Below are 16534 nucleotides of genomic sequence, written 5' to 3' on the forward strand. Positions count from 1 at the left end.
CACTTCAAATAATTAATTCAAAGCCCAAAAGTACTGCAACATTCATACCTGTGACGAGTTTATGTAAACTTCTGACCATCAATGATTCAATACAGCATATCAAGATATTTTCTTACAGATCATTTTAATGAACGTTGAGAACAGTAAAATCTTAAAAATATATGCATCTCTCTATCAAATAAGGCAGTCTCTTAATGTTGCATATCTGCTTCATGTTTGACATAGTCAGAGAAGCTAGTGTATGTGCATGTGAGGGGCTGGAAGTACATCACAATGACAGCCACAGACCCTTTGTCCTGATTCAGTGAGGTCCCCCTCTTCAAGCATATTTACCTCAGGCACACCGGCGCCACACGACAGGCTGGAAGACTAATGAAGTACAGTGTTTCTGACGCTGCTCACCACTAAGTAAGTAAGCAAAGTAAAAAAAGCATTACTGCATCTCAGCTACTGCCTGAAATGTAAATATGTGATAAATACAAATGAAGAGCTACTACCTATCCCTGTCATTTTAAATCGCACTTTCATATTCAGATGTTCTTATTGTCCTAAAAACATGCATAACTAGTCTGGTTTGCAGCTTTCAGTGGTGTGACAACAGCCTGTAACACACTTGCATAATATTTTCAGTTTGGCAAAAGCTCATGAAGTTTGAATACTGAAGAATTTTTGTCCAGGTGAAACAGGAAGTGCTCAGAGAAACACTGGCTGCTCTTGTCCTGTTAACAGACGATACGTTGAAGCTGGCATCGTCTTCAGGTGGATCTGCACAGACAGAGAAAAGTCTCATTTTTAAGTGCAATGAAATAGATTATGTAATTGTGCATGTAAGCATTAGATTACGTCTCACCTCCCCTACAGCGTTTGTCAGAATCTGGATGATCTTATCATGCGGTGTTGCAACGACGCTCTGCCCGTTGATTTCAATGATGCGGTGCCCGACGCGGATTCCTCCTCTCTCTGCTATACCACCCCGCATCAGACTACAAATCTGCAACCCAAGGACAGAAAACTAGATGTTTGTAGTTCAGAATAATTTACTTGTACCGAGTGCTACAGGCCTTTTAATGCAAACACGTTCATCTCTTAAAGCTATCTGGTAAAAACACTGTTGTTTTATTGCTGGTCGCTGCGGGCTCAGCGCCAAGCTGAAGGGGTACGTCTCATAATGACAGATGTGAAATATGAATGCTGACGTACAATGCCATCTTCCACGCTGAAGCCCAGCTGAAATTTCGGATCTGGTCTCCTGATAATTGCCATGGTGACGGGAGGACAGTGGACGATGCTGAGCCTCACATACTTCTTGCTTTTCTGATCCTAAGGGGGGGAAAAAGGGTGAAACAACAAGAAGGGAGGATCGATCCACGGTTAGAGCAGTAAAACTTTACTGAGGAAAATATGCAAACTATTCACCCAAGTGTACCTTTTCAACAAAAGGCATTTCCTTTTGTAATAACTTTTGTGAATGTTTACAACATGTTTTCATGATTACAAACCTAACATTGGACATTTTATTGGGGTCAAATTGAAGGAAAAGTATGTGCAGAAAGGTGAAAAGAGGGAATGCAGCACAATAAGGGTTTTATCTTCATTACTGTATTTTAATGATCAGTTGAGGCCAAAATTATAAATGAAACTAAAGTTGATAAACTGCACATCATTAAGTAACTATCGTATTGTGTCTTTGATTAAGTGTTTCAAAAGGTATAAACTTCTGTCAACTCGAAACAATGAAAATGTTTGAAACACTGAATATATGCAGCAAATTTTGTTTTAACAGTTTAAGTTGACAGATGCTAATGTTGGTCCTGTGTGGACCCACAATGCCACCTAGTGATCCTAACTTGCATATAACTGCAGCACAGTAAAGATTTTCACAGGAAAGGTATTTAATCTGCAGCATAATACGTTTCTTTGTTTGTTGTTGATGCCTTTCTTCTTATCTTTATTATGACCACTGAGACTTGAGGTTTGTGTCATTGTGTGTCCTACTTACGCGGATGATGTTCTGGCAGGTGGTGATGGGCAGACCCACGAGGCTTGTTCCGTTGATGGACATGATGCGGTCCCCGATGCTGAGCTCACCACAGCGTTCAGCCGGGCCTCCGTGGAGGAGGTTGGCCACCACCACTGTTGGGAGGATGGAGCCCCAGCCCGACTCTACCACCGCCAGTCCCAAGATCTCCCCTGGAGCCTTGGTCATGATTACCTGATCCACAGACACAGAGAGCCTTGTAATACATCATTGGTTATTTTAATCTGAGCTCGTTTTTTTTTTTTGGCTTGTTTTTCCTCTCCTGCAACACCTTCTATTAATACTTAGAACCACTAAAGAAAAGCCCCTACACACTTCTAAACAACATGACGAGATAAGGAAATAATTGATGAGGTGCACATAATATAAATAACAAACAGCTCCTTTTAGCTGTGCATATATAAAACACACACTTTGAAGTCTGAAGCAAACTGCAGACCATCTTGTGATGGGATCACACCTGCTGCAGCGCCTCTAAGCTGTCAGACCACAATCACCCACAAACCCAGTCTGCTCTTTAAAACTCTGCTGCACACCTTTAAAGATTTGTGAATGCATCTTGCACGGTTCTGACTCTTGTGTTGAAAATACCTGTCCAAACAGGTACAAAACTACCTTTGTGCTACTTTAGGACCATATGATGACACATTTGGGCATTTTGATACTTGATTTGCATTAAAAGGGGGCCTGCTTTGGAATAAATCGAACATGTTGGCTAATTAGTCACTGGTCTATCTCAGTGAAAATCTGAGCACCTTCAGCTCCACCTTTTAGTCAGTGCCATCATCTCTAAACCATACATCATAGCAGGTCTCACTTGTAAATGTTCCCTTTCACTCTTGCTGCTATCCTCCTGTCACAAATCAGCCCTGACACTTGTCTCCACCTGCTCCACCCTGCCTGCACTCTCTCCTGCACCTCTAATTTTCTCTGTGTTCTGCCTTGGTTAGTCCTTTAACTATACAAGCCAAAATTATAGGTCAGCTGTATTTTGTGTGGGTGGCCTTGCAACCACAATCCCTCCCTGCTTACTTCTCTGAGGTTTTGAGAGTCAGAGAAGTGGGCCAAGTCTCCGTTGTAGAGTTCCTGACTTTCCAGGTAGTCACTGTACTCGCCGGGCCTCAGATCGCTGGCCTTGATGCCGTTGGCCTGGAGGAACTGCTGGTAAGCCACTCCAAACGCCTGCCCGATAGCCTGGGCTATGATCTGAGCCTGCAAACAGGAGGAGACACAGACAAAACTGAATCAGGGTTCAGCACTGTTGTTACAGTCATGTCTACTCTACATTTAAATGCTAGGGGCATTTGTTAAACAAATTTTCTCCCTACACGTTTCCTTAATCCTCCATTTAAATACTAACAAATCAAAGCAAACGTGTTCATTTGCAAAGACAAGAAGCCAAAGGGTCATACGACTTGATACAAGAGCATCAACACAAAACACTCTAATGCATTTTATCTGAATTTCTCTGTGAAGTTCTTGCTACACACACATTAGCATCTGCTGTAAACATGAGTTAATGAAAGTATTTTGAAATGATCTTAAACACGTTAAATGAGCTCAGTTTGAAAAAGTTCTGAGCAGACGCGGTCACAACCTTCAGCATCCCAGAGCTAATTAGCTTCTAAAGGAAGCTCTTCCTCCCATTCAGTGTTGCCAACTGTGGGAAACTGGGACGAGAGCCAGATGGTTTTGACATTGAGGAGAACTCAGTGGTTGTCTGAGGAAGGAAACCAGGCCAGCCAAGCTGAAGCTGAAACTGCTGTCAGCAACCGACATGGCAATTTAATAAGAGATGCAAGAGCGTGCAGGGCGAGAGACGCCGAGATACTGAACGCTACATCTATTTACACTATACTGCACTGCTGTTTGAGTGAGGGTGTTCCACAAGGACATGTGGTAACCAGTCTGTGGGCTCTAAGTATTCGACTAGGTAATCTGGAAGAGTTCAGAGGGGCTCTGGGAGAGTCCAAGGGCAATTTAAGTGATCTTAGACACATTTTAATGCCATATATTTCACCATGTACCTTATTTACTGCATGCTTAATGAGTTTAAACATGCAGTAACCATGCAGCAAAACTGTGTAATTAGAAAAAAAAGACCTATACAACGATGAGGCCTGACTGGACTTGTAAATGCGCTGTTTGGCCAGCAATTAAGCTTCCTGAAAAGCTCTGCTTGGAATCCAGAAATCAAAATATGAGTGCTAAGAAGGAAAGCATCATGCTGATTGTACACCATATAAAACCGTCCAGTTGACCAACTCACATCCTCAGAGGAGAACACATGGCAGATCATCAAGCACTTCTTTGCGGATGACGACGAAGAGTTTGAGTCGGTGTCACCATCCTGCCCTTTACGTTTCCTTCGTGCCATTAAGACCACAATGTTGTCGATGTCAGCGATGTAAGAGATCATCTGCAGAGCATGATCCATCATGGCTTCCTGCAAACAGGACATGACGGTGGTTAAGATAAGAAACAAAGACAGAGAGAGGGAGCACGAAGGTCTAGTTTGGAACCAGCATAGAGTTTAAACCTCCTGCAGATAGATTGGTATTACTTAACCATTTTTCCTCTTAGAAGCATCTTTTCTTAAAGACACTTTTACAGAACTACAGGAATTATATGATAAAGATTGGTGTGTTTGAGAGAGCACATCCCAAAGGGAAGCCTAGGTCTTTATCAAAGTAAATTTGAAATTAAGGAAATTCCTCATTCTGTGTCTTGAACCAAAGCAGGGTCTGTGCACCCTCACCTCATCAAAACCATTTCTCCAGGCCAAATATGGTTTGTATCAAGTTAATGTACCAAACCTCTGACCTAGCAGACAAACATACAGACCAAAGGCAAACCACAAACTAACTTGGATGAGAATTCTGAAAAAGTGAAAGTAAAGACCATTGTTTGTTAACATGGAAGCTGGCGACTGACTCTAAGAGGGTGGAGCGTTCTTTACGTAAATCAGAGGGGCGATTTCCACAAATATTTGTCTTTGTTTTACATCAAAATAATTTATAAATGCAATTTTCATTTTCATTTTACTTTACTTTTTATGCCTCATCTGTGTCCTAAATGACAACTTTGGATAATAAACATATTGCTTTTAAGTAAAAACAATGAATAAGAAAACCATTCATCTTCACATCCATCACTGCAGAAAGGAGCAAATGCAAATGGAGCAATGCTAGTAGATGACCTACTTTTACTCTCCTAACAATTCAGTAGAAAAAAAATAGCTTCTACTAGAGGCCTCATATTAAATCACCACCCAATTCTATATTAAGGATTTGTGCAGCGAGTGCTCAGCTTGAATATGAACATCAAGGAGTGCAATGCTGCTTTGTGTAATAAAAAGTCACCAGCTGTGTTGGGTATGTTTTCAGATGTTTACAGATCTAGCCTCGAGTCTGACAACTTTTCACACATTTAGCTAAGTTTACAGTTTACACCAGGGTCATGTTCCATGAAGCCAAAAACACCAAAGAAGCCAGGAATCAACTGAGCTTTCACTGAAATCCATCATCAGATTTTAGTGCTACTAGTGACATTTCATACATGATACGTACAATATATAAAACTATTACTTAATTATTGTGTAAATGTTAAGTGACACTATTTTACCCCAAATGCTTTATGCTCTAAGTTAAAGACCGTGCAGATTTAGGGTGAAACCCCAACAATCTGATGATCTTCATGAGCGAGCACTTGGCAACACTAGGAATGAAGAACTCCCTTTTACCAGGAAGAGACCTCCTCCGACAGAACAATGCTCAGAGAGGGGCGGCCAAACCAGAACGAAACAGAGAGATAGAAGACAAAACTAATGGCATGCAGTAGTGATGTATAAACAGGAGTGACAAGAGGCGAGAGGAAAATGCTCAGTGCACCAGCAGTGTTAACTAAGGGATGGCTCGGGGGTCACCTGATCCATCATTAAACTATGAGCTTTAACAGAAAGGAAAATTTTAAGCCTGTTTCTGTCTCTCGAATCCAAACTGGGTGCTGGTTCCACAGGACAGGAGCCTGATAGCTGAAGGCTCTGTCTCCCATTCTACTTTTAGAGGAATCCCAGGTAGGTCTACAGTCTTAGAGAGAAGTGAGGTCTTATGATATGAGGAGATACAAGAGAGGACAATGAATGTATGTGGTCAGATGAGTGCAGTACCTGCGTGTCAGTAGTGAGCACTTTGATTCTTTGAGTAGAAATGAACAGATCCACTTCTGTCATTGGTTGGGACTCTCCTTCTGGAGCCTAAAAGAACCACAGACAACACTCTCATATTTAACCTTAGAGGACAGGTACACCACATGTCTATCCTTAACTTAACAATGACATCCCACCTACTTTAAAACGGGTACGTTTAGAAAGAAAAAAAATCTTTCACTGCAACTATAAAACCAGATTTAACATCATTAACCAATGCAGTGCACAGCCAGATTACAATAAAAGGTGCACATTTGGTTATTTTGTTTTTAAAGCACCTTTATTCGGTCCACAGCCTCCTGAGCCTGGGCCATACGAGCGTTTGTAGACGGGTTCTTCTCTGATTTGATCTGAGTGGAGCCAAGATACTTGGCACCAAAAATCACTCCATCCAAAAGGTCTTCAGGATCACAAGGACCAGGCACTAAAACATTAGCAAATATTACATTAGATATTTGACAAATTTCAAATTTCTTTGAATAATGATAACAACAACAATAATAATAATAATAATAATAAAGAAGCACACTGAAGTGACTCACCATCTTTATATGAAGGCTGGTCATCAGCACTCTGCAAAGAAGGCACGCACAGCAAATTAGTGAATTTAAGTCCATGAAAAACTAAAAGTGCTTCAGATAAGTTCAGTGACGAGTTAGCTGGTGAACACAAATGTAAAAAAAAGAAAAGAAAAAAAAAGAATCTGATTATTGTTTTAGTGTTGCTAAGAGGCCAAAGACAGCTGAAGTCAGGACAGATGTGTAGTAGCTCTGGAAACCAGTGATGACTGTGTTATTTTTGACATTATATAGCTTCATTAATCAGCTGAAAAAAAAAAAAAAAAAAAAACACACTAAAAAGCAAATATTGGATTAGTTAAGTCATCATAACAAAAACAATGGCTGTTATGGCACCGACCAAACGTCTCCACCCTTATTATTAGTTTTAGTAACAGCACCAACCTGCTCGCTCTCTGCAGTAGCTTCTTCCTCTGGAGGCTGCTCTCCCAGCTTCATCCACACTGGCTCGGGATACTCATCATCAGGCAGTGAGGTGAGGGAGTCGTCCCTGTGCCGTCGTTGTTGACCATTCCCGTGATGCCTCCAGAACCTCTGTGCGTCCTCCTGGCTGTAGGAAACTGACACCACAGCGTCCACGTCCCCTCTGTGCGGCAGAGAGGTAGGACGGGGTGTAGCACCTATCTCTGTGCACTGCAGCATCCCCAGCAGATCTCTCTGGTGGCTTTCAGAGAAGAGCAGCCCTGTGGTTTCAGCGCTGTCCTCTTTTATTGAAGAAGGACCACATGCTTCCAGCTCAGACCGCCTGGAGTAATGACGATTTGATGGCGTCCGATGACTGGGATGTGGCTCTTCCTCCATTAGTTGGAGCTGACTGAGCAGGGTGTGGATATGCCTATGGTCTTCATCATTTGATCTCCTTTCAGCAGCCTCCTCTTCACCTCTCTTGTTCTCAACATCCCCAAATGTCACCACTGCTTGATCTTCCTCTGTGTCCTTAAAGCCCTCAGCCCTCACTTCCCCCACACCTGCTTCAGCCTTGTCTGTGGATTTCGCCTCGACATCCTCAGTTGGCTGCTTAACTTTTCCCACAAGATCCAGCTGGTTCACGTCGACTGGAGTCAAAATGTCTCTCTCAACCAAAGGAAGCGATACTGACTCACCCAGACCTGCCTTGTTGAGACAGTCAGCTGAGGTGGGAAGGCTGGCATCATCCAGATCGTCTGCTGAACCAGCTTCACTAGAGGTGTCTGACCTCCACTCTAAGGGTGGAGGCTCGATCAGGTTGTACGAATCCAGATCCTCTGCCTCTGAACCTGACAGAGCTGCTGCAGAGCTGCTGCTGACCTCAACTCCTGAAGCTCCATGAACAGGAACCGGATCAAACAGCAGGGAGTCTGCGGATGCAGGGAGGCAGTCTGAGTCCATTCTGTAAGAAAGCCTGTCAGAGAAAAACTGGCATTACTAAGCTGAACAACTGGTGAAGTCAGAGATTTTAAGCCAAACTGGACAACCGCCTATCCCCATGCAGTTTTCCACACACAGAAGTGGATAATGGCATGTAATATTGTTGAATCTGGTTATTAAACAGCTGGAGGGAAAAGATACTCATGCACGATTACTGCTTGTTGATTTTTCTTCAGCCTTCAATACAATTGAGCCTCATATTTGAATCAGAAAGCTTTTAGAACAGTTTGATTACAATAAAAATCTCAATTATTGATTTTTTTTTTTTTACTTAAACAGTCTGGCTGGCTCCATATTTATCTGTTTATCCTGTACACAAATATTGATCAAAGCAGATCTGAGATCAGGGTCATTTTAGAGAGTGCAGACGACTCAGTTATTGTCAGTCCGCTCCAGGATGATGACGAGTCGCACTTTTAATTAAACATATCTAAGATAAAAGTCACTGACTCTAAGAAATGCACTCCTGTACAAGAGGTCACATCCATTAAGGGTCAGATGGTGGAACATGTTCAGTGTTATAAATATCTTGGAACAATAGTTGAATTTCAAAGCAAACTGAGAAAGCTTTATCATTTCTACACTGATAGAATCATTATGACTTTATTTTAATGTGCTCTTATTGCAATCTGCTTTATCCTTTTCTTGGCTCGAGGTTTGTAAAGGACAGAAGTGGTCCAACATACTGACTGGTGAACCACAGCATCCCTGAACACCAGACACTTACAGTAGTTCGCTGATTTAATTTTTCTTGACGAACTGTACCCTTTCCATTGTAAGTTTCAGTTTCTTCCTTCTTGATGATGGTTTTGTGTAAAACAACAATGTTTAAAAATAGCTTTGTTCCAGCGGCCATCACTCAGAAGAACAAATCATAGCGTTGTTACTTTGTGGGGTACATGATGCTCAAAATTATTATTAGCTCTTGCTTTCTGTATTTTGTACCTTGCTTATCGATTGCTTCTCTCCATTAAAATACCCCATGACTGCAGAGCAGCTCTGCCTAACAATACAAATAAATTATGCCGAGCCTCAACCAGACTCACAGTTCACATGAGCTACCTCCAAAACACTGTTATTAAATATCAGATCTACACAGTGTGTTTATAGTTTCCAGGCTGCATCAGCATGACTGCCTTAGCGAAAAAGTAGCAACATTTGAAGGACATCTATGCACTCTCTTGTCCTCATTTACCCACAAACACCGAGATAGAAAAATTCGCCTCAGGCTTATAGAAAACATCATGTACTCGAAGCATGCAGGCCAATATGTAATGTAGTGCAATATCCAACAGGCTCAGGGAGCACAGTCCTTCACATCCCCGTATCTTAGAAATAAAAACTATCAAACAACTATAAATAACAACCAAAATCATGTAATTTATTACACCATAAAGATTAGCACCATGGTAATATCAAAACACACCAAACCTAATTTAATAAATGCCATATTTAAGTCTATGGTCCTTACTGGTAAAATGTTTTTAATAAACAAGACTCGGGACTCGTCAGCTACTATATTTAAGTCTTTTACTATATTTAACATATACGTGATCCATCTGGCAGTGCCGTGCATTAAAGAAAAGTTTATGATCCCTCCTTCTTTTACAGATAAGCACACAGATCAGATCTTTTCGACGACGCATCTTTCATGGCATTAATAATCCACCGTTAGATCAGATAATCACGGCATGTTATTGAAAACACTGGCGCGGTAGTGCAAACAACTGACAGGAGGGTAAAACACACAAACAAGCGAAAAATAATTTTCAGGGTGCGAGAAAGACGTGAGTTTGGCTAACCGAAGTTAGCAGTTTAAGTAGCCTCAGGCTAACACCAAAACTAGCGTTTGCTTAACAGCAGCAGTACTAATATTTCAACAATTCACTCAAAATATGAGAGTACAAGCGGCTAAAAGAGAAGTTTTCACCTGATATTTTAAATCTCTGTCGCTCTCTTTGTGTCCACACTCAGACTCCCGTAGGTGCCACGACAGATGAGTTGACGTGGTTTGGAATTTGAACGTTTTCCAAAACTCTGGCTTCGTTTTATTCTTCATACTAATAATACCGACACTGTTAAATTCAGCAATGTCACATACTCCGAAGATGAGACACTTTTAGTGTTTAAAGCAGCATTTCCCACTCATTGTTGCTGCCGTTGCCGACTGACAGCTTTTATTTATCGGCTGACTCTGTAGTCGTGCTGCGTTCACGTGCTACCGCAGCGTCTCACATCGCCACGAGATAGTTTGTTCTTCTTTTAGTTTATTCTTTCTCTTCTGCAAATTGTGCACGTCTACACAAATGACTGGACCACGAAGGGCTACAGTCAAATTTCTAAACAATTGATCACAAACAAACCGTGTACTTTAACCAAATTAAACACACGACACCTACAAAAACCTAACGGCGTAGAAGTAATTGGAATATTATATGAATGTGTTTATAAATACAGTTTATGGCGATGGAATTGCAGTATTGGGGTCTAATGTGGCAGAATAAAATATTAATCTTATATATAGGAGTGTAGTAGTAGTTATAAGCTCATTTATTTTATAGTTCTTTAGCACTTGAAAGCAACGCTCACCTACGCTGACGTCAACGGGATTTACGTTCAAGTCCCGCTCAATCAAACGTCGAATTTTTGATCGCGAAAGAAGGAAATTATTTTTACTGCATCTGAGTTTATATTTCAAACGGATTTTAGTTAAAATGGTCACATTTTGTTTTAGAATCTATTTCTCAAAGAGACATGATGAAACGCTATTGAATTCTAGTGCTTATCCCCCCCCCCACACGCACACACAATTTGGCCCATAAATGAATAAATAAATGAAATTCTATACAAATGTATTTACAGGAGTGCCTGGCCTTTTGGGGTTAGACTGCTGCCACTTCTCAGATCCTGGTTAACTGGCACAAAATAAAGGGATGGAAACTTCGCCCAAAATCTACCCCCACAAGAAATTGTGTACTTTATTAAATGATCTGAGAAGACAAAAAATTTAACATTTTATTTTATTTCTTGAAAAACAGATCATTTTGTTCCCATGATATAAAATTATATTACATTTAAATTAGCACACATTTCAGACACATTCTGTTTCATTTCACCAGTCATACAAACATCATCGTTAGCTGACAAAACCACATTCAAACATTTGGACTTTGAGTGGTAATGGTTTTTTTGTTTTTTTTGTTTTTTTTAATGAAACTGAGATATTTCTCCAGTTCTGTGACAGCTCTTCAATGCCTGGGAAACTCATTAACCAACCTGGTTGATACAGTGTGAACTCGAGGACGTAACGCGTTGGAAAAAACCTGATTTTAAAAATGTCTGAATGCGCGACTGAAGTTGAAACAGCTCAGTCACCACATTCATAACACACAATACTATATTCACAGTTTGTATGATTCTATGATATATTTAAAGCCAAGTGCGTGGAGTGTGTCTTAAAGGCAATCATTTACAATCCCTTTCCAGAGTGCAGACTGGGAGAGGCTCCAGCCTCCTGGTGAAACTGAGCTGGATAAGCAGTTAAGAAGCTGGGTGGACGTATTCCAGAGTGAAGCTGACCATTAAACAGGAACTTTAAGGCTATGTTACCACTGGTGTTTCCTCAAGAATCAAACTGTGACCTGCCTGACCTTTCTTCTCTTTTGATGATTCTTTAGACAAAATCATTAAAAACAAAAGACAAAGAAAAAAGTTTTACAGCAGAAGTTCCCCCTTGTTGACCTTAGGGCTTTGTTAGGGCTTGAATTTACTGCTGAACATGTTTAGTGTAGTGAAATGAACAGTAGAGCTTAATGATAATTCTCATGACTAAAATGTCCAAGTGTAAATCAAAAGCTACTAAATTGAATACTGGTTGGCAAATTCATCAAGAGATCTTTAATTACTCCTAATTAAGCACAAGTGCAGTGACTTTTTTTTTTGCTTTTAAAGCAGTAATAGGCCACAATTTAATTTATGTGCTTGTTGCTACAAGCTACAGGACTGCAGTTAATCTCCACAGACAGTCTGACTGGAGTCTAATCATTTTCCACTATTATCCATACATCCGTCAGTCATTTAGTGTCGCCGTCTCTTCCTCACTCTGGTGAAGAAGACTGTGTAGTGTCTGACTGATCACCGCTACTGGCATTCATCTGGATCAAACCAATCAGAGAGGACGTGGTGCCCATCAGCCCCACCAGCCAGTTAGGGAAATGTCCTGCCCACAGGAAGCCGGGCGGCATCCAGTGAATGGCGTTACTGAGGTCAGCCATGCTGCTGAGGATGGACAGCAGCTCCCCTCGCATCTGCCGGCGGAGCTGAGAGCGACTGCAGGAGAAAACGTGTGGTTTAACCTTTCATAACCGGTCAGTCCCTCTCTATGTTACTGTAACTGTGCTTAGAAACACACGAGACAACAGAAAGAAAACTGAATCAAATACCTGTTTCTGCCTTCGTGCCTCTTCTTCAGCTTCTTCCTCAGCAGCAGAAGAACTCGGAGCGATCTAGAGGACAAATGATTCACATCGTACATCAACTCACACTGCAAGGGTTTGATGTCTGCTTCAGTGCTCAGACTTAAAACATGCTTCACAGGTTTCCCTAAAAACTGCATGAAATAACAGATGAGATAAAAAAGAAAGAGGGTCTGGAAAATAAACAAAGCTCTAAGCTGAGGAAAAAAAGAGATGGGATAATGAAATTAACTCGGCATCATCATTGATTTTCCATAATGTAATTCAATTTAACCCCCCGAGAAATGCTACAGAAACTACATGTTGGGTTGACGCATATCACAATGACTGTGCCGTGGAAGGTTGTGGTTGTAGGGATACAAGGAGTTTCTGGTCATTATGTAAGTAGGACGTAGAAGTGCTTGACTTAATCTCTCTCTGACTTTCCTCTCACATCCACCTCCCCTTTCAGTTCCCACTGAAGATTTATGGATTTGAAAAAGGCACAAATTCACCAGAAAAAAATTAAAATCTTGATTAAAAACTGGCTACTGCGTTTTAGTAAACATAACTCTGATATGTGCATTGCTACTGGGTACTTCATCCATCCATCTTCTATCTTTGTCTATCTTTATCCAGTTCAGGACTGCTGTGCGACTGGAACCCAGTCCCACCTGGCATATGGAAGAAGTTTGCACAACTTTGGCAGGTTGCCTCTGTATCGCAGGGCTAACACAGAGAGACAGATACTGGCTGTTTGTCTATGGATGTTCTATAAAGGAGTTCTGGCCAGCAGATGTCCTGCATATGTTACATTTACAGCTGCAGAAAAACTACCTTCTTTCTGGCCTTTAAAAAACAAAAATAAGAAAAGCATCCCATAAAGGCAGCATTACTAAAGTAATGTATGGATGTGAACAGGTGATCTCACCTGAGGATTCCCAGCAGCAGGGAGGTTCCCCACAGCACTGTGCTGAACAGCCACCACTTATCGGACTTCACTCTGATGAGGTCGGCGTCGGCGGCCCAGGCGATGTGTTCACAGGGGTAGTACAGCTGGTCCGCCACGTTGTTCAGCACGGATATCCAGCGCACGGCCGCGTCCTCCTCCTTGGAAAGACGTGCAACAAGCGTTACAGCGGGATTTGCAGGCTAGCACAGAGTGATGCAGTGTATACGCTGTGTGAATCACCCCATTTCCAAGCCCGTAGCTGTGGGAGTAGGCCAGCATGGAGAGGTCATCGAACAACCTGAGCACCGTCCTGCAGTGACTGAGCTGAGCAGAAAACAGCAGCAGGCTTTTCCCAAGCCGCTGGGACCGGACGTCTACCTCTGCTCCCCGGGAAAGAACTCCTCCAACCAGCTGGGATCCATAACACACTGTCCTGATCTGCAAAGAAGACAAACAGAGACTTATGGGTAGCTTATTATTATTATTATTATTATTATTATTATTATTATTATCATTTTAAATCACAAATGATATTTTACTGTCAGAGATTCAGTGAAAGTGTGGACTTTAGGCAGACATACATTACTAGGTTGATGCTTTACTTTTAACTAACGCACAGCATGTTTGTTCATTGCTCTTAAGTAATGGAATAACAGCAAACACGAGCAGTTTCTATAGAACCACTGTCTAGTACTTACATTTCAGTCTCCAATTGGCATCCCCTTCGTAAGCGTTTAACCACTGTTTTTATTAAAGGTTTATACCGAGCGAAACACTTTAAACAGATACAATGTGACCGAGTGAATACTCACGACTTTATCTCTGCCTCTGTAGGACTCCAACAGCTGCACCAGAGACTCCAGAGACCGCTGCATGTCTGCTCCGCTCTGTCGAAGCGCTTCTAGATTTATAACAAAGTCTATTTGACCAACACCATCTCCAGTTTGATTTGCTGTTTTTACTCGTAATCCGTTCCCTCAGCTGGACTTTGAAACAGGAAGCACACAAAGTAGACTCAAGTAGAAGATCGTCAATTCAATCGAGCGTCTCCTTCGTCAGGCCAGGAGCTGGAATTAATACACATAAAAATGTATGGTTTGTGTGTGTGTGTGTGTGTGTGTGTGTGTGTGGGCTGACACAATATTATACTATGGATTAATGTCAAATTTGCAAATATGCAAATCAAGTCAAATGAGTTTTTTTTTAAAAGTAGTACACCTAAGTAAAAGCAAGTACAACAATCATGAACCATTTAAACATTAAAAAATATATAGTTTATGTCATATATTACAGTACTGATATATGTGGCATATTACAATGGTATTGTGAATTACCAAGATAATAATTATATTTTTGTTTCTGCGATGGTTAATCCACTTGCACGTGCAAGCTCTAATTGAAATTATATTTTTAACGATAAAACATAATTATAGTTATTATCCATGAATTTTCAAATTTACAGTTTTATAAAAACCCACTAAACCAAAAAACCAAACCAAAACAAAGAAGGAGGAAATAAAGTAAAGCACAACATTATTGTTGTTTGAAGGAAGAAATTAAAGTTACTGACTTGCATTGCTGAACATAAAATTAGTTGTCGGATATCATGCTTGTCTAAAAAGTCCAGCAGGCTGGCTCAAATTAGGGGATGAAAACGTAAATTCAGTTTGTTATTAACTTAATAAATAATGATATCATTTTTACTTTAAGTTTTCTAAAGATTTCCAAAATATGTCTGTATTTTTATTTTATTTCATGGAAAGCTGTTTAGTACATTTTTAAAGCACTGTATCTAAATAATTTAAGAGCATGAGGAGGGATTTGTTTGTATGTTTATTGTGACTGGGCTTTCCACATTACTCTGTCTCAACCAGCACCAACAAAATTATAATAAAAATACGAATAAATGAGAGCTACAGGTAGAAGCATTTGGACAGATAAATTAAAAACTAACTAAAAAATATGCAGCCCAGACTGTAAGTATTTGGACATTTTGAATATTTTTGTTGTTCTTCAGTGTCTCTTCTTAAACACATACATTGTTGACATAAATGATGAGCTTTACATCAACTTTGGAAGAACTTCAGTGACTTCAAATATAGTTTCATATTTGGGTTTTTTCAGCATTATGAATATTGTTGCATAAAGAGGGTTTAATAAATAAGAATAAATAAGTACCAGTACAAGCTAAGCATTTCTTAATAAAAAGCAAACATCTATAAATATTTATGGTTTATGACTGTGGACGAAAGGAAAATAATTTTAGATGAGATGGACATAAACCTCATTCTGTCTGCACAGCGCTTCTCGAGTGTTCTGCAGGATGCAGGTGAGAGGTTTCACCACAAGATGGAAACAGAAACAAAGGCCTGTGCATTGTTCCTAGAGTATTTAAAAGTAGAATGGGAGGCAGAGCCTTCAGTTTTCAGGCCCCACTTCTATGGAACCAGCTTCCAGTTTGGATTCTAGAGACAGACACTTCCTCTATTTTTAAGATTAGGCTTAAAACTTTCCTTTTTGCTAAAGCATATAGTTAGGGCTGGACCAGGTGACCCTGAATCCTCCCTTAGTTATACTGCAATATAGGTGTAGGCTGCTGGGGGATTCCCATGATGCACCGGGTGCTTCTTCTTCACTCACTATGTGTTAATAGACCTGTCTGTATTGAATCATACTTGTTATTAATCTCTGGCTCTCTTCCACAGCATGTCTTTTATCCTGTCTTCCTTCTCTCACCCCAACCGGGCGCAGCAGATGGCCCCGCCCCTCCCTGAGCCTGGTTCTGCCAGAGGTTTCTTCCTGTTAAAAGGGAGTTTTTCCTTCCCACTGTCAACAACGTGTTTGCTCATAGGGGGTCACATGATTGTTGGGTTTTTCTCTGTATGTGTTATTGTAGGG

The 16534-nt window shown here is 40.8% G+C and overlaps 2 protein-coding genes across 2 annotated transcripts; both read right to left on the reverse strand.

Moving 5' to 3' along the window:
- Positions 1–318: 318 nt before the first annotated feature.
- Positions 319–10466, reverse strand: si:ch73-40i7.5 (amyloid-beta A4 precursor protein-binding family A member 3). The gene is made up of 11 exons (XM_003449071.4): positions 10161–10466; positions 7208–8204; positions 6788–6818; positions 6524–6669; positions 6207–6293; positions 4308–4484; positions 3071–3250; positions 2000–2212; positions 1201–1320; positions 851–991; positions 319–765 (listed from the first exon to the last, which is right to left on the reverse strand). Exons 2-11 carry the CDS (start codon positions 8189–8191, stop codon positions 694–696), a joined length of 2151 nt encoding a protein of 716 aa, XP_003449119.1. The 5' UTR covers positions 8192–8204; positions 10161–10466; the 3' UTR covers positions 319–693.
- A 765-nt stretch (positions 10467–11231) lies between these two features.
- pex11g (peroxisomal biogenesis factor 11 gamma) lies at positions 11232–14647 on the reverse strand. The gene is made up of 5 exons (XM_003449070.5): positions 14449–14647; positions 13877–14074; positions 13616–13794; positions 12673–12735; positions 11232–12559 (listed from the first exon to the last, which is right to left on the reverse strand). Exons 1-5 carry the CDS (start codon positions 14509–14511, stop codon positions 12328–12330), a joined length of 735 nt encoding a protein of 244 aa, XP_003449118.1. The 5' UTR covers positions 14512–14647; the 3' UTR covers positions 11232–12327.
- Between the last annotated feature and the right edge of the window lie 1887 nt (positions 14648–16534).

Source organism: Oreochromis niloticus, linkage group LG15, assembly GCF_001858045.2.
Source record: "Oreochromis niloticus isolate F11D_XX linkage group LG15, O_niloticus_UMD_NMBU, whole genome shotgun sequence".
NCBI classification, from domain to species: domain Eukaryota; kingdom Metazoa; phylum Chordata; class Actinopteri; order Cichliformes; family Cichlidae; genus Oreochromis; species Oreochromis niloticus.